Source organism: Anabrus simplex, chromosome 8, assembly GCF_040414725.1.
Source record: "Anabrus simplex isolate iqAnaSimp1 chromosome 8, ASM4041472v1, whole genome shotgun sequence".
In the NCBI taxonomy this organism is placed as follows: Eukaryota; Metazoa; Arthropoda; class Insecta; order Orthoptera; family Tettigoniidae; genus Anabrus; species Anabrus simplex.
Window position 1 is genome coordinate 105,248,239 of NC_090272.1, and position 22,653 is coordinate 105,270,891.

At 38.9% G+C, this 22,653-nt stretch overlaps 1 protein-coding gene across 4 annotated transcripts in view; it reads right to left on the bottom strand.

Annotated features, from left to right (window-relative positions):
* Herc4 (HECT and RLD domain containing E3 ubiquitin ligase 4) overlaps positions 1-22,653 on the bottom strand; it is a 362,042-nt gene that overhangs the window by 227,531 nt on the left and 111,858 nt on the right. For all 4 annotated transcript variants that reach the window (XM_067152418.2, XM_067152419.2, XM_067152417.2 and 1 more), the window contains exons 8-9: positions 15,551-15,681; positions 1,948-2,197 (exon numbers count right to left, since the gene is read on the bottom strand). In XM_067152418.2, coding sequence (XP_067008519.1) covers positions 1,948-2,197; positions 15,551-15,681 — 381 coding nt within the window. The remainder of the gene's footprint in view (positions 1-1,947; positions 2,198-15,550; positions 15,682-22,653) is intronic.

The following is a 22,653-nucleotide window of genomic DNA, read 5'->3' on the forward strand; positions in this document are numbered from 1 at the left end:
TGCAAAGAGAAAATTGCCTTGCTAGGCCTAGAACCCCATGTACTAAGTGCAATGTAGATTTATGCGTAGACTATTTTACTGATTATCATACGCACAAAGGTAATAAGTAGTGTGTACTTGCCTTTCAGAACATCATCGTTAGTGCAGTACGCACGTGAACAGGTGACTTATCTCTGTACACACCGCTGCTATAATTCCTCATACAGACTGATTGCCTCAAGATGTAATAAGTGATTTGGGTAGCTTGTGAGATTTTAGCATTATTATTTAAAATATAAATTCATTTCCTCATATAATTAACAACTCAATTAATTTACAACCCCTATAAAATCATCCCTACCACCAAAAATCAAACATCTAGGTATTTTTAATAGTTCTGTAACAACATTATTTTTGTAATATGTGCTAATATTGAAGAAAAACTTGTATACTGTTGATTTACAAAAGAAAGTATTGGATAAAAGCATATCTGTAACCCAAATGCGGAATAATATCCAAATTCCCGTTTGTGAAACAAAAGGCAGCACTACCGCCCAGCGTGCCATATATGGCAGGGGCCTTTTCTCAGAAGTTACGTGTCGAATAAATAAAATTAAAAGTTTTCCGGGACCTTCACATGCACATTATCCAACGGTAAACGTTACAAGTTGATTCTCACAAAGTAAAATCTTGGGCGGATCCAGGTTTAAAAAGTGGACCTAATCTTATTTTGAAATTTCGTTGGGACCAATGCACAATGTTTCGATGAAAATAAACAGTTTGAAGAATTAGAAACATGTATGAAATGAGCGGAAGGGATTTTATTGGAATATTACCAATGCAGTGCTCAATTCCAGGGACTAACCTACGAAAAGGAACTCGACAACCAACAATGTGTTTCAAAAAGCGTATTTCAGTACTACTGCAAAGACACAGCATGTAATTAAAGTCACGCAATCTCAAATTCTAGGAGAGCATTCACACTTGTGATGGTTCACCACATGGGTTTCAGTATGGTTCATGGCATGTTACAACAGGTGCCGAGAAACTTCCAGTTCTGAAACTTATGCATTTCAATGAATCTTATGACCAATGACTTGCATTCTATAATATATTCAAATGATGGCATCTCAGCAATCCAAAATTTCCATTATCCGAGCAGTATTCTGACAGGTGAAGCAGCTCAGTCTTTGTGTTTGTATTGAGATGTTGAGCATATAACACATGCACGGTCAATCAAGTGCTCATTAAACATACATTTAGCAAAATGAGTAGCATCATCAACTTAAGGCGACACTCCGGAGATAAAAAGATATAATTTTTTACCTAATGCATGGATTTTCACGAAACTTTGTGGTAATGTCACCTACATAAAATTAGAGATATCACGAACATTTCTTTCATATACAATGAATAGTGTTCCCAAAATAAATTTTTGTTTTTGAAATGTTTAATTCAATTTTTTCCATGAAATTTAACATATTCATGTAAATTTATTATTAGGTAGATAATATTTCTTTTAAAAGCACTATGTATTAATTTTTCTGTACATAATTTACGAATAAGGAGATAATGTCGTACTAAAGTTTGTGTCATTTTTAAGTTCTAAAATTTTGGACTTAAAAATCCCTACTACTTGATAAAAAAATACTGCAATCAAAAATTCCATATGCAGGTTTCTTAATATAGCTGTGATACATATACCACACAAATTTTGTTACAGTTGGCAGAATATTACGAGAGAAAAATGGGATTTAAATGTAAAATTACAATTGGCAAACAAAGCATTATTACAGTGATAAATTGTTTTAATTCAGCAGAATAACTTTGTGACAAGAAAAAAACTCAATCCTTTCAATTTCAGCCATAAAAATAAAAATTCACCAAAATGACCAAAATATCGATTTTTATCTCTGGAATGTCGCCTTAATACACACTCCAACCAGAACAAGAAACTGCACTACTCACTTTATGCTGTGTAACAACAGCAAAACAGTGGTCTCCTCCAGCATAAATTCTCTTGACAACACAGTTTTTGGCATACTTGCTTTCCAATTCCGGGTCAACTACTGCGGCCCCACTTGGGGAAACCCAAGGTCCCAAGACCACTTGTGGGGTAGATGCACTGATAGGTGATCTTGTTCCCAGCTGACCTGCACCACCAAGCCCAAATGAATATACCCGTCCTCTAGATGGGACAAAAGCTAGTGTATGCCGCCTGTAAGAAAAACCAATTAAATAAAGGGAAAACAACAGTATCCAAAATAATATTGTATAACAACTTCAGCTCTGCTCCATGTTATTCCCACTATATAAAATCAAAATGTTTACAAGCTAGCATACACTTGACATTTACAAATATTAAATCTAGTAAAACAGAGATTACACATACAGGGTTTTTCCTGAGCATCCTCCATATTTAAACAAATACCTTTCCCTTATATGATATCCGATTCTTATATTGTGTATTTTATTTTTATTTCAAGAATACAATATACTCAGTCATAAAGAATGTTACACTCAAATGACATTGTCAAGAAAGAAATAACACCATAAATATACATACTCTGAACAATATACAACTTAAATATATGACAAACTCATTGTTTTCCTAATATTCCTGCACTGTTGCCTGATTTCTTAACGAAAGTGTTACAATGGTCCACAAGAGTTGGAGACTGACATTTGAGTGGCAAAAGCAGCAACTACGAAGTAGGCTTACGCTGCCTTGTCGTATCATATATCTGCGCCATATTATCCTATAATACAGGCTGAGTGTTTAATAAAACATGTCGACCTAATGCAATTCAATAAACATTGACCCATTCCTAAGCTCGAGCTAATAATTCCAGCATTTAAAACAGAACACATCATTGCTGATAACTATGAAATTTCTTGATCACTAACAAAATCATCAGTTTAAGATAATAACCTCAACAAATGCACATGTTAAATACAGAATAGAACACCTCCCACATTGACAGTTTTATTATTTAATGTCGATTGTTAATGGTACCGGTACACTTCAGAAATAAACTATGGTATAATATGCACAATAGGAAGACTATACTTTATCGAGAGAAGAAAATCAGTCAGAATATGAACAAATTAATGATATTCAGAAAACACACCCGTAAATACATAAAGCAGCAACAACCACTCCCAATAATATCACAAAAGCGTTCAACAACCCACAAGGTGATAGCTTTCTTAAATGTTGCATTGCTGTTATCGTTGCCATAGCAACAGATCATTTTCGAGCAGCATTACTCAACTTTTTCTTGCCAGTGGTGCTAAACGTCAGACTCCAACTCTCGTGGGCCACTGTATAGTAGACTACACACAATTTTAATAAATGACTGTCTCATCAAGAACTTTTAATAAATAATAATATTGCTTTTCCATCCCACTAACTACTTTTGATAGTTTTCGGGGACGCCGGTGTCAGAATTTTGTCCCACAGGAGTTTTTTACGTGCCAGTAAATCTACCAACATGAGCTGACGTATTTGAGCACCTTCAAATACCACCGGACTGAGCAAGGATCAAACCTGCCAAAGTAGATAAACTTAACTTTTTTTTCTCTCAAGTTAGTCAATAGGGACCAATATGAACATGATTTCTTGTAACAGTCAACACTCCATTAATAGATTCTATGATACATAAAAACTAATTCTACGGAAATATTTTTCCACTAAAGAAAAACACCTACCCCACCAATCACAGGCGTGTGGTGGTGGTGGTGGTGGTGGTGGTGGTGGTGGTGGTGGTGGTGGTGGTGGTGGTGGTGGTGGTGGTGATTATTGTTTTAAGAGGAAGTACAACTAGACAACCATCCTCTATATAACACTAATCAGAGGGAAAAATGGAAGGGATCCGATACTTCAAAAAATGAAGATATCGGCCAAAGGAAGACAAGGGCCATGAAGGGCGTGAAAATGAAAGATTCCCTAGCCCTCGCAAACCTAATAGCGTCGGGGTCGGAAAAGAACAAGAGTTGACCAAGTGAGGTCGGATAGATGAAAGTGAGGAGCCTGACACAAGTAAGTGGAAGCAATGCCAGGACTCAGCTGAGGGCCCCGTGGTCGCCAACCCACGCTCCAAAGTTCAGAGCCCCTGGGGCCCCTTTTAGTCGCCTCTTACGACAGGCAGGGGATACCGTGGGTGTTATTCTACCGCCCCCACCCACAGGGGGTTCACAGGCGTGTCATATATAGGGTTAAATCATTGTCACATTTCTGAAATTTATTGTGAAATAAGTTATTTACATAGAGAAGTTAATGATATACCAAAAGAGGAACAATCTTCCCAAGTTTGTTTGACATATCTTACAAGTGTTCTATGTGTGTCCCTTTGGATACACGGCAGACATCCAGGCGGTAGTCCAACTCCGCCCACACCAGCACCAGCATGTTACAGACTATCGTTGCTATATCTGCTGTAATGCGATTTTGGGGTCATTCAAGTCAGCAGGAAGTGGTGGAATGTAGACCCTGTCCTTCGCATATCACCAGAGAAAGAAATCATACAGGGTTAGGTCTGCGGAACGGGGCGGCCACCGCAACAATGCAGTATTAATGTCAACAGTTCATCCAATCCAACATTGCGGTAAGGTTCACATTCAGGTATGCGCGTACGAGTCGATGGAAGTGGGGCGGGGTTCCGTCCCGTTTGAAAATGAAGTAGTTACAGTTGCAGCATAAGCCATTGTTCTAACATGACCAGATAAATGATGCCAATCACTATGGATTCGACGAAGAAATAGGGTCGGTAAAGCTTGTCCTTCGACAGGGTGCAGAACACGTTGATCTTTGGAAGTCACGCACAGGCTCAATTATCTCATGTGCGAGTTCTGTCCTCCAAATGCACACCTTGTGACGGTTCACTTTCCCCAACACATGAAACGTTGCTTTGTCGCTGAAGAGGAGTCTGTCACCAAACCAAAATCATCATTAGCTAACAATGCAACCTGCATGTCTGTGACAAACTGTGTGCGAACCCCTTTGTCACCATCTGTGAGAGCCTGCAGGAGTTGCTGTTTGTATGATTTCACCCTCAGTTGCTTGCAAAGAATCCGCCACACAGTCGGGTATGACATTCCCAGCTGCAGACTACCACGAGTTGTTGATTTCTGAGGGCTGCACTGAAACAACTCATGAACATGTGAGACAGTGGCCTCTGACGGTCCCGGCCTCCCAGGTTGTTTGGGCGGACACAAACAAACCGTGCGCTCGAACGGCTGATGCCACTTTATGATCGTCCTGCGATCTGGAAATTCCTTGTGAAAAAGAGTGCAACATTGCCGCTGAACAGCCATGGTAGCCTCTGTTTTTACAAATTCTATCACTAATGCCTTCACGTAGCCTGCGAACACCATTTCAAACAATTCCATACTTCTGCCACCTATCGGCCAACGGCGTCACAACATGCGTGCTTCATTTGACAAAAACTTGGGAAACTTTCTGTTTTCAAATGTACATGAATCAGACTCGCACAACTCATACAGCAACATCAAGATGTTATCCAAATTTGACGATTTATGAATAACCCTGTATACAGTTGAGGCATAAGTCACTGCAAATTTTTTCCTCACAATTGCACGGTGCTACCATACAATGGCCATACGTCCTGGAAATCATGACATGGAGACAAAATTACGTGGTGGTGCACTGGACAGGTATCAGGCACAGGGTTATGGGACTGCAGGTCGGGCTCCATGCAGAGTGGATGTGACAAGGCAAGACAGCATGCATGCATCAAACTCGCCATTTGCTGGGGTCGTAATGCCAAATCATCTCGGAGAGCTTGTGATAATTTTGGAGAATAATGCCCTTCCAAACTGAACCGTTGTGAGATGGGCAGCAGCATTTAAGCACGGACATGAAGTAGGCCATTTTGTGCAACGGTCCAGAAACTTGTTAGTGCTCGGACTGATGAGAGCATGGACATGCACAGAAGATGGAGAATACTTGAGTTACAAACCAAACCAATGTCAACCTTTCCCATGATCAACCCAGTCCGCAAGCAGCAGAGGCTGTACGGAGAAAACTTCCACAACGGGAAAGAAAGAACTGGAACACCTGCCACACTCACCACCTGTCTCCATATGATTTTGACCTGATCTCCAAAGTGAAAGAACCATTGCATGGGAGACGGTTTGAGAGGACATTGTGAATGCTCTGAAACTTTTTTTTTTTTGTTTTTGCTATTTGCTTTATGTTGCACCGACACAGATAGGTCTTATGGAGACAATGGGATAGGAAAGGCCTAGGAATGGGAAGCAAGCGGCCAAGGCCTTAATTACAGTACAGCCCCAGCATTTGCCTGGTGTGAAAATGGGAAATCACGGAAAACCATCTTCAGGGCTGCCGACAGTGGGGTTCAAACCCACTATCTCCCGATTACTGGATACTGGCCGCACACTCTAAAACATTATCATCATCATCATAATCATCCATTTCCCTCGTCTGACTCCCCCCAGATTCAAATGTTTATGGCACCTTTCCATCTTTCTCTATCTGACGATCATGCTCCTCATTAACTGTGTTCCAATCCAAGTTTCTTCTGATTAAACTTGGTATTGATCATTTTCAACCACCTTAGTCTGGGTCTCCCTCCTCCTATCTGGGATTCCATCATCTGCTTGGGCATCCTTCCCTCCTCAATCTTCTTAAAATGTTCAAAACCATCTAAATTTATCCTTCGCCATTCTGTTACAAAGCCTTTCCACTCTGGTTTCCTTCCCGACATTCTCATTTCTTACTCTGTCCTTTGTTGTCCTTCCTATCATAGGGTACTTTTTAAAAATTTAATTTCACTGGTCTGGATTTTATTCTCCTGTCTTTTTGGCAGTATCCTGGTCTCTGCTGCATATGTCAGTATTGGGCAGTAGAACATCTTTTACATCACCTCTTTACACTTCATTGGTACTTCCTTCCTCCACAGCAGGTTTCTCACTCTGCTAGAAATCACTTCCCTGTTGAATCCTTTCAATGCTCTCCATGTCTAGCCCTGCATCAGTTCACTTCCCAAGTACTTGAAGTCCTCCACAATTTCAAGGTTTTCCCCCCCTTTATATTTATATTTCCCTTCCCTTCCCTTCCCTTCCCTTCCCTTCCCTTCCCTTCCCTTCCCTTCCCTTCCCTTCCCTTCCCTTCCCTTTCTCTTCTAGTCAACACCATTGTCTTCCACTTTTCCAAGCAGAATGTCTTTTCATAATTTTTAATATAATCTCACTCAGCATGTTGAGTTGTACTTCCTCTCTGTTTGCTCCCTACCATAATATCATCTGCAAATAACATTACCTTCTGGTTCCTGTTCCCTCATTCTGGGGCCGATGACCTTCAATGTTAGGCCCCTTTCAACAAGCATCATCATCTTCATCATCTGTTCCCTCATTTTACGTTCACCTCCTTCATATTTCATCCATAATCACTATGAACAGTAGTAACAGCACACTTCTTTGACATAGTCCAGTTTCATTCTAAAACTACTACGTTCTCCTCACACGTGTCTGGACACTGCTGCAACAATTTTTGTCACATGTTTGATCATTTGTTTCCAAACTCTTTGTGTTGCATTACTTTACATGCTTCTGCTCTGGGAACACTATCATAAGCCTTTTCTAAATCAAGGAATGTCATCACCATTTCTCTTCCGTTGCAATGTTTTCCCATTAACTAACTGCCTCATACTTAAACGAGATTGGAAAATACACACGTGAGGCAACTGGTACCCGACATCTCCTGCACGTTAGTAACATGTTATAGACAATATAGGAGACTACTTTGTGGATTTACTGTAAAGGTTACTGTACATTCTGAGAATAAAACATTATGTAACAGAAGGATTTCACAGCTGACAGTTTTCTTGCTTTATATCTTACACAAGGTAAACCTATTTGGCTTTATCAAACATTTCACGGCACCTTACGCTTCCCATTCCCATCTGTATATCTCCATTTCGTAGACCCTGCATTCATACGGGGTGGGGGGAGGGAATATTGCCATAACTTACGTTCCAACCTTCATGTGAGTCTTAAAAATCCTTGTATAGGAATGATTATCTAGCTGTTTTGGCAACATAGATACCAACTATGACTAATGGTAATGTCAAGTAATAATATCTGGGTTTATTTTTTTTTATATATTTTTTTTGCTAGGGGCTTTACGTCGCACCGACACAGATAGGTCTTATGGCGACGATGGGATAGGAAAGGCCTTGGAGTTGGAAGGAAGCGGCCGTGGCCTTAATTAAGGTACAGCCCCAGCATTTGCCTGGTGTGAAAATGGGAAACCACGGAAAACCATCTTCAGGGCTGCCGATAGTGGGATTCGAACCTACTATCTCCCGGATGGAATATCTGGGTTTAAGGAATGGCTATTAATATCATTAGTCACATCCCAGGATTTAAAGAATTCATTTAGTCACATACATAGTCTCACTAACTTTGATACGAGTGGAAAGGACATTACTGACATCCAAGACAAGCAGCTTCTCGAGAACTTGTTCTACAAACAATAACCGTCAATAACAAACAAACTGTCCCAAAAAGTTGAATTCTTGAATAATACTTGTACAAAATACCAAGGAACCCCTTAATTAAAGTGTTCTTAACTCTGGAACAGGCAAGCGGTTTACCTTCAAACGGCAAGCATAGGCAAGTTTTGTAAACAAATTTTTAAAAATTCATTAAAATGTTGTTTTTCAATTTATTTTTATGTATAACATGTCATTTTATTCAGAAAAGGACAAAGAATACTACAGTAGGAAATTAAACTTACCAATTTAGTATCCTGAAGCAGTATGGGCGAAGTATCCAACACACGCTAAGTATTCCAAAATAATCCGAAAGTTCTGGGCAACGTGTACGTAAAAATTAATATTATATGACGATTTTACTATACACAAAATTTACACAATTTTATGCTGATACAAAATTTGTAAAAAGGTTTCATTACATAGAAGTATTGTAAAGTAAAATAGAACTGAAATAATAGACGCACACCGCACAAAGACGTGAGTCTACTTAGTCAGATTCATCCTCGCTACCTTTGGGGTGGCTTCTCTTCCTTCCTGCTTTCATATTCCTCCAAAAATATTCTAATTTATGGTAGTACTGCTTATGGACACCACAATTACATCCTGGGCACCAGAAGTGGGTGCGTACCTTTTTTTCTGCAGTAGAACAGACAGGACACAACCGCAGTTTCTACCCTGGGAGGCGTACCAGCTAATGTCCCATTTCTCCTGAAGGTTCAGGTGGAATGTTTGAAGAGTTTCTTCATCTATAAGACCTTCGACAATACTAACCATAAATTCCTCACATTCAAGGGGTTTGTCGGTGTTCAGACTATAGAGTATGTAGGCATCAAAAATTACCATTACCAACAGGTTATATAATATTTCTCTCCAGTCGAAATGTTTTAGTGACATGACTTTAGAAAAATATAGAAATATTTGCGATTTTGAAGTGCACCACTATTTTTCAATGTTGTTATTAGGGTTCAGACCCATATTTACAACTAGACAAATGCATTTTTTTCAATTCTGATACTGTATCGTCAACCCATCTTTGCAGACGAGAACATGGACCCATATTTCCGGAATTCGTTTTATTTCGAATAATTTCCTGTGCGTATTTATTCATTTCAGTCACTAAAAGATTCCAGGTAGGATTGGGGAAAAACAAATAGGAATATGTTTGAGGAGGACTGTTTCTCAGAGGGCATTTTCATACTCCTGTGTTTCGAACCTTGAACTTCTCTTCAACTTTTATTTCTGGCTCTGGAGGATAAACTGTCCACTTCTGTTTGGTCAACTGCATTACCGTCATTATCATTATCAATGGCTGGTTCACTGTGTTCCAGATCATCGTCAATATCAGTGTCGAAATCACTTAGCTTAGGCTCACATAACTCGCCACTACCAGACGAATTATTGTCAATTTCATCGTCAATTTCTTCTAAAAATACGTCCTTATCACCTTCGCCGTCCAGATGAACCAAACAATTACGAATTTCACTACTTACTTACAATTCTCTCATTTTGGGCCACGAAAGCTAATGCACATCGGACAACCACAGCAAGCACAACAGAATGACTGTCTGCAAAGCATTCTCGTTTTTCTACGTGTATATCACACACTCTGTCACCCTGAACTACTTCAGAATTGTGTTGTATTATAGAGTAGAGTTTCCTTTTCAACATGATGTAAGATATGTCACAAAGATGTTGAATGTTAAGGCGCTATCTCGAAATTAGTCAGCGCTGGCGTAATGCATCTCGATAGCGACTCTGCCGGTTGAGTAAGAGGGAAATGAGTCGTGATCGCGACGATTGCCGGTTCCAGAGTTAAAGGATGGTAAGGGAACAACACCGCACATCAGTCTCGTTGTTAGACATATGTAGAATGCAGTGGCTCACAACTGTTCATATAACGATCTATTTTACATGCAATTCAAGACAAATCATAGGAACATTTTACTTTTAATCTCTAAAGTTGCAAGTGAACTGGTTGGAATTTGAATTGGGAGGGACTCTGAAATTAGCTAATGATTATGTCACTCACCTATTATGCCCTAAGGTTCTTAAAAGGGCCATGATCGAAGAACGATTAAGGAAACAAATCAACTGTCACAGAAAATCCCGGAGGAAGACTAACTGAGAAATTATTTCATAGCAATATCTCTATAGGGATAGCAACAATAATGATTAACCCTATACACTTCCAATGTAACAATCTGTCATTACCATTGTATCATACAGAAACTTTCAAAGCATGATCCGTCATCACTCTGACCTTCAGCAAATTATTTCATTATTTACTCACTAGAGGGCACCAGTTGCAGGGAGCACTTGAAAGCAGTTCTAATTTTCGTCTTGCTCAAATTGGATTTGCAATCATCCTACTTTTACACATTTTTGAACTTGAAACGTGTTTGCTCTGTTGTGCCAATTTGTTTACAGTATGAATGGTGGTAAACTTGCGTGTACTTAAGTTTTTGATAACTTTCATAGTAAACTTAAATAGTTTTTATGATATATGGTACATAGTTTAGTTGACAGTTCCTTATATAAATTTGTAGGCAATTAAAATGTATACTGTATTTTGATTTACGTGTTAGTTGTCGTTGTATGCAATATAGTTCGGTGTACAAATAACTTATGCGGGACAGTATTTTTTCCAAAGCACAAGTGTAAACAGGTCTGTGGTACATCAGTTTGCTTTCTTCAGTATTTCTGCAGTTTATCACATATGACCCATAATATTTATAAAGCAAATAGAGGATGGTGGGTCTTCCAATTTCTGACAATAGCAGGCTTAGACAGCCTACAATAATTTGGTAAAATGCAAAAACATTTTGATAAAATCAAAATATGATATAGAGACCTAAATCCATTATGGTGATATATATATCAGTGTGTTCTTTGTACACATACAAATTTATCTTTACAAGCATGCCTTCCTTGACAATTTTAAGAAGCTTGTGTGTTTTGTTGCCAAGATAGCTGCCAGTTTTGACACATCCATCAGCTGTCCAAGCTACAATGATTTTACGAGTTAAGGATGGAGTGAAACAAGATGCACGGACTTAACTCGACCATGATTATTAAATATGTGATTAAATAGTCATTTAATCCTGAGATGTGGCTAATAATATAGTCTTTCCTTAAGCTCCAGTATTTTATACTTGACCCGTCTGAATTAGTCACAGTTTCTATGTGGCCAAAACAGCTAGATAAGAAGTCCCATCAACTGCCTCCCCCAACCACCTATGACTACAATATATGTATCACATATTCCTTCACAGACCTGGTCTTGAAAGCCAAGAATAACAACGGCTGAGAGGATTCGTCATGCCGACCACAAGGCACCTCTTAATCTGCAGGTCTTTCTCTGGCCTGAGAAGGGTCGCTTTGTACGCCATGGCCTTTTGGGGCTGTTGCATCATGGCATTTGGTTTTTTTAAAATTACAACAGAGAAACAGTCAGTAGAAAGAAGGTGATAAGAAAATTGACTAAAGAAATTACCAGTTATGTACAGCGCATCCATATAGGCTTTATTAAACAACAGAATTGCAGATAAAGCTATTTTTAGCTTGCAATCTATCTGCTCTAACATTCAATGTCTTTCACTGTATTTTGAAACAAGTACAGTAGAATCTCGATAATCCGTCCCAGAAACAATGTTTCCCCGGATTATTCATTCAAAATTACATGGTCCCGCGAACATCTAACTAAAAAATGTTTTTTAAAATCTGCATTATCTGTTCCTCGAAGAAGAGATTTCCTGCATCAACCGTCGAGAAATTTCGACCCCATCAATGCTAAATCCACGATCAAGCATTTTTTAAGATGGGCACAATCGAATATAATGCATTTGAAAACTTTTTAGAATTGATACTTGGACCCGAAACTGTATTCTCAAGTACAATATAACCTTTAACACTTAGCCCTCCTTTTTTCTTCTTCTGAACACTCCTGTCTCTCCACCTCCATTTAAGAATCTGCTTGCAGAAGGATCAGAGACAGCACAAACATATGGGCAGCATATTTAAGTACAATACAATATTCAGGTGCAATATTCAGCATTTTTAAGCCTGAAATTATCTCAGACACTTTTTATCTGTAATTGTGCATCGTGTGGAACTTCTCTAAGCACTCACCGGGATGTATTCCAGGCTTTTTTCTACAAGTATTGCAGAAACACACTGTCTCATGTCGTAATTCAGACTTTCTGTTCATTGCCATATTCAGGATTATGCCTAAAAATGCTTTGAATTCAGGAAGAGTAACATCTATCCACAACCTCCAAATAGACTCACGTAGGAAGGGTATAACCTTTCGAATGTTTGCACTGGCATACCGGTTAGTCTCACGCACAATTTCCAACAATAACTCATCAGTCATGAACAAAGGAAAAAGTCAAAGTTCACTCTTAGGTTTAGTCCCTTGTGGTGGCTTATAACCTGAAGTCCCTGTGAATGGGGTTCTTTTCAAGTCCAAGTCTGTGTCATGGTATTCCCTCTAGCCATCAGTAGAGGTACCAGCAGTGCCATTTAGCATACTTTTCTCATTATCGGGATCTTCATCACTCAACTTACCAACACAATCTCGTTCCGCAATATCTTCCTTGCCACTTAATTGAAAATCACCCTCACTATCGTTGAAATCAATGTCACATTCGTCTAAAAGTCTGGATATTTCCTTCTCATGCTGCTCGAACGACGCCGTGTTGCTAAACAACATCTGTTTACAAACTCGCGTGGTCTTCAAAGAATGCGCACAAAGCCTGATTTCAAAGAGATAGATATACGTGGCTTCAAATTGTCGTCGAAAGATGGCAGTAGCTTACTTTCCTGTAATTCATGCGTGCGTAACCCGACAAAGGATATTCTCGTTATCAGGCATGGCCCGCCGCGCGAGTGTTAAGGGTTAAAAGTAGAGTAGGCCTAATGGTAATTAATTAAGTCAGAGACTTACAACAACTTACTAAATATACCAGTGACCAAATAACAAGAACAAAAGGACAGCAACGTCATGCCTATGGATCTTTGCATTAACGTCCCCTCAATGCTGTAATTAGAACAAGTACCAAAAAAATGACTTGAGGTGAATCTGTTTAAAGGATCATCTTCACATCGCATTCGCCTGGTATTATTCAGGGAAACCATGGTGTCGTAAAACAAAGTGGCCGCAACAGTTGGAAGGAGTCAGAGTGCATTTTGACAGCTCTAGCTGAAGATGAAACAAGTTTCATTAAATGTTCATTCTTGTAAGAAAAGAAAAGAAAAAAAACAACTCTATTTTTATGATTGTGTTGTCAAGGAGGGTTTTGCACTTCTCTCAGGGCACTAGATACTAGGCATTCAGACAGGAATCAAGTCTTGAGAGTTTGCAATATGCTCGGAAGATTTCTCATGTCTCATGACTTGAGATATTCTTATCACTATGGTTGGTCATGGCTCTTCTGAGTGAGAAAGTATCTTCATAAAACATAGTTTCTCTGCACGTTTACTCATTTTGACGTATTACTTCAGAACCTTTCACAGCTGCTACAGTTTTCAATGATGCTCTCAATATCCTGGCACCATCAGGCATTTTATACAATTTTATTCTCGTGAAATGAACAGATGCTGCACCTTACTGTACACATTATATTTAAAGCCATGGGAGGTCTTGGGATATTACCATATTGGCCCGAATAAAAGATGGGGATATTTACGTTTACATTAAAATGTCCTTATCAAAATTGCACTCATTCTATATGCACAGCCTAACATTTAAAAAGTTTGTACCATTTCCCACCTGTAGCTCACTGGCTTGTGCAGCAAGCATCTCAACAAGTTTTGCAGCGGAGCACAAGGTCCCTAATAAACCAAAATTTCTTTTGTTCTGATGAATTTTTTTCCCTTCACATTAATTTTGTGGCCTGTGATCAGTGACAGGCAGAAATGAATATAATGTATTCGAGAAATTTTGAGAATGGATACTTGTATGTGAAACCATATTCTTGAGTACAACATAATCTTTAAATTCGAAGAGGCCTAATGATAATTTATGCGGTACAAGACTTATTTATGGTACAAAATCTTACTACATATACCGGTGACCAAATAACAAGAGATGATTTTCTTTACAATGGGAATTTGCCATCGTGTTGTGTTCTTCTGTTTTGTATTGATGTGCTTTATTTTCTTCTTCTGATTTTGGCCTACTTTGGACCACAGGGAACAACGGATTTACTGGTTCATCCCAGAAATTTTTCATCCTTGACTGTTGTACTTTATTTAATTAGATCAAGAACTTAAAAAAAAAAAAAAAAAAAAAAAAATCCATTCGACTGATTGTTGCTTGGCTTGGCATTATTTAGTAGCATATTTTTTGATGAACTTGGCAAATCAAAGTTACTGACCTGAAAGAAGTTTTTGCAGGAAAGTGACGTAATTTGCAAGGTAAAACCAAATTTAAACTATAAAGATTTTTAGCTCAAAATTTATGTAGGAGTTTTTGTAAGATATTAATTCATCAGCAGCAGGTTTAACTTGTTTCCGAGTAATTACAGTATGCATAATTCGTTATTGTGGTGTTGAGGCAAATTTTCTATGGTTTTAATTCATTCCAGATTTATCATTTTCCAGTATGGCACTTATTTTTTCTATGGACGCTCCAAAAATGAAAAATCAAAATTATACTGTACGCGATATCCAAAATCGTGGACTCTCAATGGATTCTGACCATTAATGCAAAAGTGAAAATATTCAATTTTAATTTGTCTTAATATGGTGTAACAATAAGGTATTACACCTAAGTTGCCATGCCAAAATTCAATAATACATGTGACAAAAGTTGAAAGTTACAGCTAACGAAAGTCCATTTTTCAACTACATCATATTAGATGAAAAATCCCCCTCGATAAACAAGAGAAACTTCAGTAAAGCCAGAGAAATTAAAACCATTCACTTCTTTCAAACCAGAACAGGATACCAGAGGGTGGAATATGCAGGATGAGAATGTTTCGGAGCAGGTCGTAGAATTACATTTATAATAGGATAGTTCTTTTTATTACCTGCCACATGTGATCTGGGTAACAGTGCTCCCCATTAATTCCAATACTTTTCTTGGCAAATACTCATTCGTTGTTGAACCATGCCCCAGCTGACCATACATTCCAGCACCACACGTGAACACACCTCCATCCTACAAGAAAAGGACACCACCATACACTGAATAAGACCACATCATAAAAGTGAGAATGTTTCAAGGCTTTTAATTTTCAGCAAAGTTAGACACATAATAACAATATGTTAAGATGAAAGCCATGCTTTTCGGTGTTAACTTGGTTAAAATAAGGCTCAAGATTTCTCAGTCTGTCCATAATACATTGTACATCTGTTAAAAAAATCCATTACATTGTATAGCCATTCAAAACCAGAATGAGTGCATAGCACTGTGTTCCTCGCATTTAATATTTGAACAGACTTAATTTTAATTATCAAAATATAATTCATCACCCATATAGATACAAACCCTGTGGATACCTACAACAAATATTTGGGGTTGAGAAAAGTGTACCTGCAAGGAACTTACACAATACGACGTGTTCATTCTACTTTTGAGCGACTGTATAAAACAGAGGTGCCCGCTGAGGCTAGCCCAGTGCGGCCGGGCTGGCCTGATGTAAATGCGGGAAGCTTACGTAGCAAACATACGTCACAGTGAAGTGAGAAAGCGAACACACGTTGTAGGGAAGGAAGCAGTGACATTTGATTGTGATTACAAAGCTCTCCTCCAGTACTCAGCAAAATGCTGATTGGCGTACAGTATTTTTTTTTTAAAGCTATAATTGCTCGATATAAACAGTCGTTTTTTTCCCCTTACATTTACACATTCAAAGCAAAGCAAAGTCACCTCCGTACAGGCCATGAAGGCCGTTGGAGGAGTGGGAGGTAAAGGTTTCCACCATTGTTAACCTCGGCACGTGATGGGGTAGAGTAGTTAGCTCTAAGCCCGACCGCCTTTGCCCCCAGGAATTAACCTGGTACTCATTTTTGGTGTAGGCTGAGTGGACCTCAGGACCATATGCACCTCCGGAAGTGGAAATCTCGTTTCTTAAATTTTACGACTTCCTGACGGAGATTCGAACCCACGTCCTTCCGGGCACACCTTTACTGCCTCGGCCAGGCAGCCCCTAGTTCTAAGTATTACCCATGAAAAGTTTAGTGACACTTCATTTGACAAGACTGAGGGACAAGGAGGGAGCTTCAGTGGTTCTGGCATATATGCAGTAGAGACAGAGGAGGACATCTTTAAGATAAGCTCCAGTTCTTCAGCTCCTTATTAAGAAATAAATAAATATTTATTTCTAAATATTTGAGTGTGATTTGGTAAACTCTGATTATGTTCTTTCAAGAATGAAACATGTTGTTCTATTTTAAATAAACTGATTCTTTTTCAGGTGTAATACTGTTACTATATGTTTTCTCTTTCAGGTAGTTTATAAATTTTATTTACTCAAAGTTAGTTTTGGAAGACTGAAGAGCCCAACAGTTATTTTTTTAAAAACCACTAATAACATAGATATTTGAGAATTAAATTTTAGGCCTACCCCTACACACTACAATTTATCAAGAATTGGACAGGTTACTCAAAAAAACATTACAGGGTTTTTAGAAATGGAACTGTGTCTTTGCCTTTTTTTTTCCCCCCTTAATTGATGAAGATGTCTTTTAAAAAGACGAAACATGTACCGATGTTATCCTGATAAGGAAAACTCAATTTGGTAATGTAAAGGTCGAATATCCTCAACAAAAACCATAATACTGGTTGAGGTTGACAATACAAGCTTAAAAATGTTCTTTTCTTATGTAATAATCTAATGTCACCTACGATGGATGGACGATTCTTAATGGACGAAACACATTTTTGACTATTTTAACTCGTTACCAAAAACAATTCCCTGGTACGTTAACATCAAGAAAGACCTTGAAGAAATGGGCCTACGACCAGAAGATGCACACAAATGAGACCCTCTCAGAATGAGCATCGTAACTTTAGGGACTTTCGGAGATAAAAAATGAACATCTGGTGCACAGTGGTCAGATGAACATCATACTGGGCATAGTGACCTAATAAAACCCTACTGGATCAAACAGAAATTGAATAAACGCCAGAATGTATAATGAAACTTATCGTAGTCCCTAGCTGGCTGATTTGCAAATAACAAAAAACAGACTATAACAACAATTCCACAAAATGAAATTTTCTCATTAAAAAATTTGGAGGTAGTTAGTGCCATAAAACTTTTATTTTAGGGAAAAAATATATTTTACAAGTAATCCTTGTAGCTTTAAGGCAATTAACCTTTTCACTGCCATGTTTTGACGACCAGGTGAGCCTTCTGGCCCAGGTTTCTTTAAAAGAAGAAGTACTCTTACAGATATATTTCTACCAATACCATAGCATAGAAGAGAAAATGTGACCGCTTCTCCACGCACCCGTACACTTGCCATTCTCTGGGGCAGGCACCCGGCATCTGGCCGAAACTGTAGCATGGCAGTCACTACCTGATTTAGTTGCTAATGCAGTACCATTTATTGTATGCCAAAGTTCAGTTAATTTTTAATGTTCGTGAATATGTAAATGTTCATGAAACATTCTTTTGATTGAAAATAATGCTTCAGACCTCCACACAGAGTTTAAAAAAAGGCGATCCAAAGATCACTGCTTATTGTTCATGCATTTTGAACAGCTGAATCTATTACAACAAATGCTAGCTCACCACTCAAAAACCTCCAGATGTTTCAATAATAACCGTGATAAATAAGTTTTACCTCTACGACCCTCTTCAGAAGAGATAGATTTGGTGAGGAACCACTCATTTTCACAATACTAGGCATGGGGCTTTGGCAGCATAATGATTTGTGTAGTTCGCTCTTTTGTTGTTAGTCAGCACGGCATGTTAATGAGCTGTTATATTCACTGAGTACATTCTTATTGCTGTGACAGAGACATACCTTACTATTTATCAAATGAGTTGCGATTCGGGTTGCAAGGGCAATACTGGGCAGGAATGGGAAAAGTACAAAAGAAAATAGTGAGTGAAGCGAAATGCAGTTACCTGAGAAAGAGTTTATTCAATGAAAAATACCTTTTTTAACAAGTAATGAATAAAATGAAATTACAATCACTTTTAAGAACGTTTGTCTTATGGAAATCAGACATTTTTCAGCATGAAGCTGTAATAATACCAAAGTTTGCAAAGAAAAGATATTGTTCATTTTGTGTGGGTTTTATTGTGGCATGCAGACGTAAAGTGGCTATCATCACTAGATGAGACTAAACACGATAGCTGGAACTTTCAACATGATCATATCCCATCATTTTTATTTTAGTTAACTAGAAAATGTATCTGTGCTTCACTATGGTATTCTACATTGACAAAGGGCACTAGGACAGTTTTGCAATAAGCAAAAACGGTTGGCTGGACATCCCTGTTATGGTGAGGGATGAAAAGAGGAGTGAAAACCAGTCTAGAAGACAGGCAAGGCGCGACCTTCACACCAGTTGTTACCAAGCAGTGGGATTGAAAGCAAGTTAGGATAATTATCCGCTACAATTTTGCTCATGGATTAACTGTTGACCAGTGCCTGGAGGAAATGACTCCTGTGCTGGAGAAAGACTGTCCACATCGGACAGCAATTTTCTGCTGGTACAAAGAGTTCCAGAGGGGAAATGTTGGGGTTGAAGACGATCCTCATTGAAGCTGTGAGGAAAATTTTCCAGCAAGAGAGGCGGTTGACATACTGGCAGGTAGAAGAAATCCTGCACATCCCTGCACCTGCAGCTAATTATTCAATTCTACACGACCATCTCCATGTTACAAAGGATTGTTCCCTTTGGGTGCCCCATTCCCTTTCAAAGGAACAAAGGACACATCGAGTGAAATGGTGCCGAAAAATGCTAAAACAGTTTGAAAATGGGACTTCACGTAATGTCAATAGCATCGTTACAGGTGATGAAACTTGGCTTTATTATTATGATGTCCCAACAAAATCCCAGAACAAGGTGTGGCTGTTTGACGATGAGGGTACTCCTGTGACCGTGCGAAAGTCAAGGTCAGTGAAGAAAAGGATGACTGCAGTATTCTTCACTAAACGGGGCATCCTGACTCGGGTTGTGCTAGAAACACAAAGGACAGTTACTGCGAAGTGGTACAGTGAGACTTGTCTGCCTCAGGTTATCCAGGCTCTGAAGCAGCTCCGTCCAAAGACACGGCTCAATATTTGGCTCTTGCATCCTGACAATGCTCCAGCACATCGTGCTAATGTAACTGTACCGGTTAGTACACCTCTACGACGAGCTTTTGAATTTTCCGGATTCAAGTACTCCCCTACTGAATTATCTCAACAGTTTCTCAGAAGATGTCAGTGTTAATTTCAAACTGCTTTTGTTTACTAATTATCAAGAAGTGTGGACATTCTCTGATAGATGTCTCTACAAAAACTATGACCAGGCACCCTGGTGCGAAGTGGTAGAACTTTTGAATAAATTTTGTATTCATAAGTTTGTTCCTTACTAAATTTCGTTCATTTATTTGTGGGTTGGCAATATAAATCTTTTCTTTCCACCAGTTTTGAAGTTAGCCAATCAATAATTTCCGTCATTAATTTTCAGCCAATTGCGTCTTTCTTCTCCAATTCTGATGTGTAACTGTAAGCTACCCAATAAACGACTGTGGGTGTGTCTTAATTATTCATGAAAGGTCTCGAATCTTCCCCAAGAGTATAAAAACTGCTGATTTTCCTGGCTCTTTGACACTTCAACAACATCTAGCTTAGTGTATGGAAGTATAGCAGGGGGCGGGTAGCGCCTCTTTCTTCGGGCAGCAGCTCTTCAACAAAGGTAATGGCCTTTTAACATCTTTATTTCTTGCTAGCTCAGCAGTTTAACCCTCGGGGAAGGTCCGAAACCTTTTCAATGTAACCTACCTGTCTAAAAATGTAACTTAGTGCCGGCTTATGTAAAATTTTCTTATTACTTTAACTGTAAATTGGGGATAGAGAGTGCTTTACCCTCTCGAGCTCCCCTTCATTTTGATTTGAGGTGACTACTTTTTCATAACAGATTTTCTACTGTTAATGTATTAAAATTTTCTTATACGAGTCACCTCCCTAGTGTGGGAACAGCCCCTGTTTAATCGGCCTAGTGCCCCTTAGGTTTTATAAGGTTTCATGTAGGAGTGCAAGCAACGCCTCCATTCATCTTGGTATTTTGGGCCATTTAATTAATCTGTTCTTTTCCACTGAGGCCCAGTAGGTTGGGTACAAGATACCCCTGTTTCTTTGTAGATATGCCTTAAGGGCAGTTGATAGTAATGTTGGTTGTTGCCTTTAATAGGCTTGAAAGATTGAGAGCGAGTCAGTTCTTTCTGGTGTTTTGAAAGGTGCCTCTAAGAGGCTTGACATTACTAGGTGGGAGCAAGTGCTCCATGTAATTAGGGGTTTTCTGCCCTTTGGTAATTTGTGGTTGTGAGCTGAGGGCTCAGGAATTGTAAAAGGTGGGGCTCGAAGCCCAGATAATTAAAATATCTCTAAATCTTGGATTTCCTGGTTTTGTACCTGATTTGTTGTTATTTGTTGTATGTTCAAATTCTATATCAAATCTGTTAAGTTTGGCTGTGTTGAAAATATAACCTTTAATGAAATTTTAATTCGTTTCTCGGTTTTGTAGTTAGACCCATTCCAGCCCGCACCTTCTTTCACCTCTGATGTTCCACGGGTATCTCCGTAACGGTAACAATGGATTTTCTTGCCAGATCAGGGTTGACTGTGCTTGATCATCCTCCATACAGTCCTGATCTTGCCCCATGTGACTTCGCATGCTTCCCAGAAGTGAAGATTAAGCTTAAAGGGCGGCAGAGTTGGTTCAGTGACTGGTTTTGACGTATGGAGAAGTGTATAGAGTGTGGTGGAAATTATTTTGAAAAAGTTGAAGTGGTCACTCACATTGTAAAACTTTCCTAGTGCCCTTTGGATTCGAAGTACATTACTGTTCACGCAGTGAATAAGATTTTTTTAAATAGCATGTCTTTTAGCGTTATCTAAGAAAGCAGGTCCCCATACGTTGTTTCCAATGTAAAGTGTGAGTTGCAGAGTTGTGATGATAATAGCAGACCCCCTTTCCTACTGCCATTCACAATCAAATTTGAGTGTTTCTACTACAATGGCAGGCTTACTTGCTTACTGCCACTCACAACTGAGTTGGGAAGTTTTCATTATGATGGCAAGCCCCCTTACCTACTGCTGGTCACAATCGATGTGGGGAGTTTTGGTTACAATGGCAGGCCACCTTTACTACTTCCAGAAAAATTTCATTTGAGGAGATTTTATTATAACGGTAGGCCCCTTTCCTACTGCCAGTCAAAATTAAGTTGTGCAGTTATCATTATGACAGGCCCCTTTTCCTAACACCAGTCACTCTCGAGTTGGCAAGTTTTGATTATAATAGCAGGCCACTTTTCCTAATGCCAGTCACATTTTAGATGGGTAAAATTGTTTATAATGGCAGGCAACCTTGCCTACTACCAGACACAATCGGGTAGGGAAGTTTTGAAAAAACTGCATGCTCCCTTGCCTTCTGCCAGTCAATTTAAATCTAAGAATTTCATTTTTGTCCGTATTGAACTGAGAATGGAAGATAGGAAAACTTAAAAGGGTGGACCCTTTTAAGTTTTCCTATCTTCCATTCTGCCAGTCAAATCGAGCAGATAATTACTCATTACAATGGTAGACCATCCTTACCAATGCCGGTTACACATGAGTTGGAAACGGCCCCCATTCCTACTGCCAGTCAAAGTTGATGTCGGGAGCATTGGTTACAATTGAAGACACCCCTCCTGCTGACGGTCACTTCCGATTTGTGAAGTATTAATTATAATGGCACACCCCCTTTCTAGACCGCTACAAATCGACTTCAATGAATATATATAGATCGATATACGAAAGTATATGCACATTTATAATATTGCAGGCCTTCTTTTACAGATTGCACCATAAGACGCCTCTTTTAGCGATCTACTTGGTTGATCTCATGGCATTTTCTCGTATCTCCTCAATTTAGAATTTAGTCAGAAATTTTGAATAGGGCAAAATTATCTCCAATTTCAATATT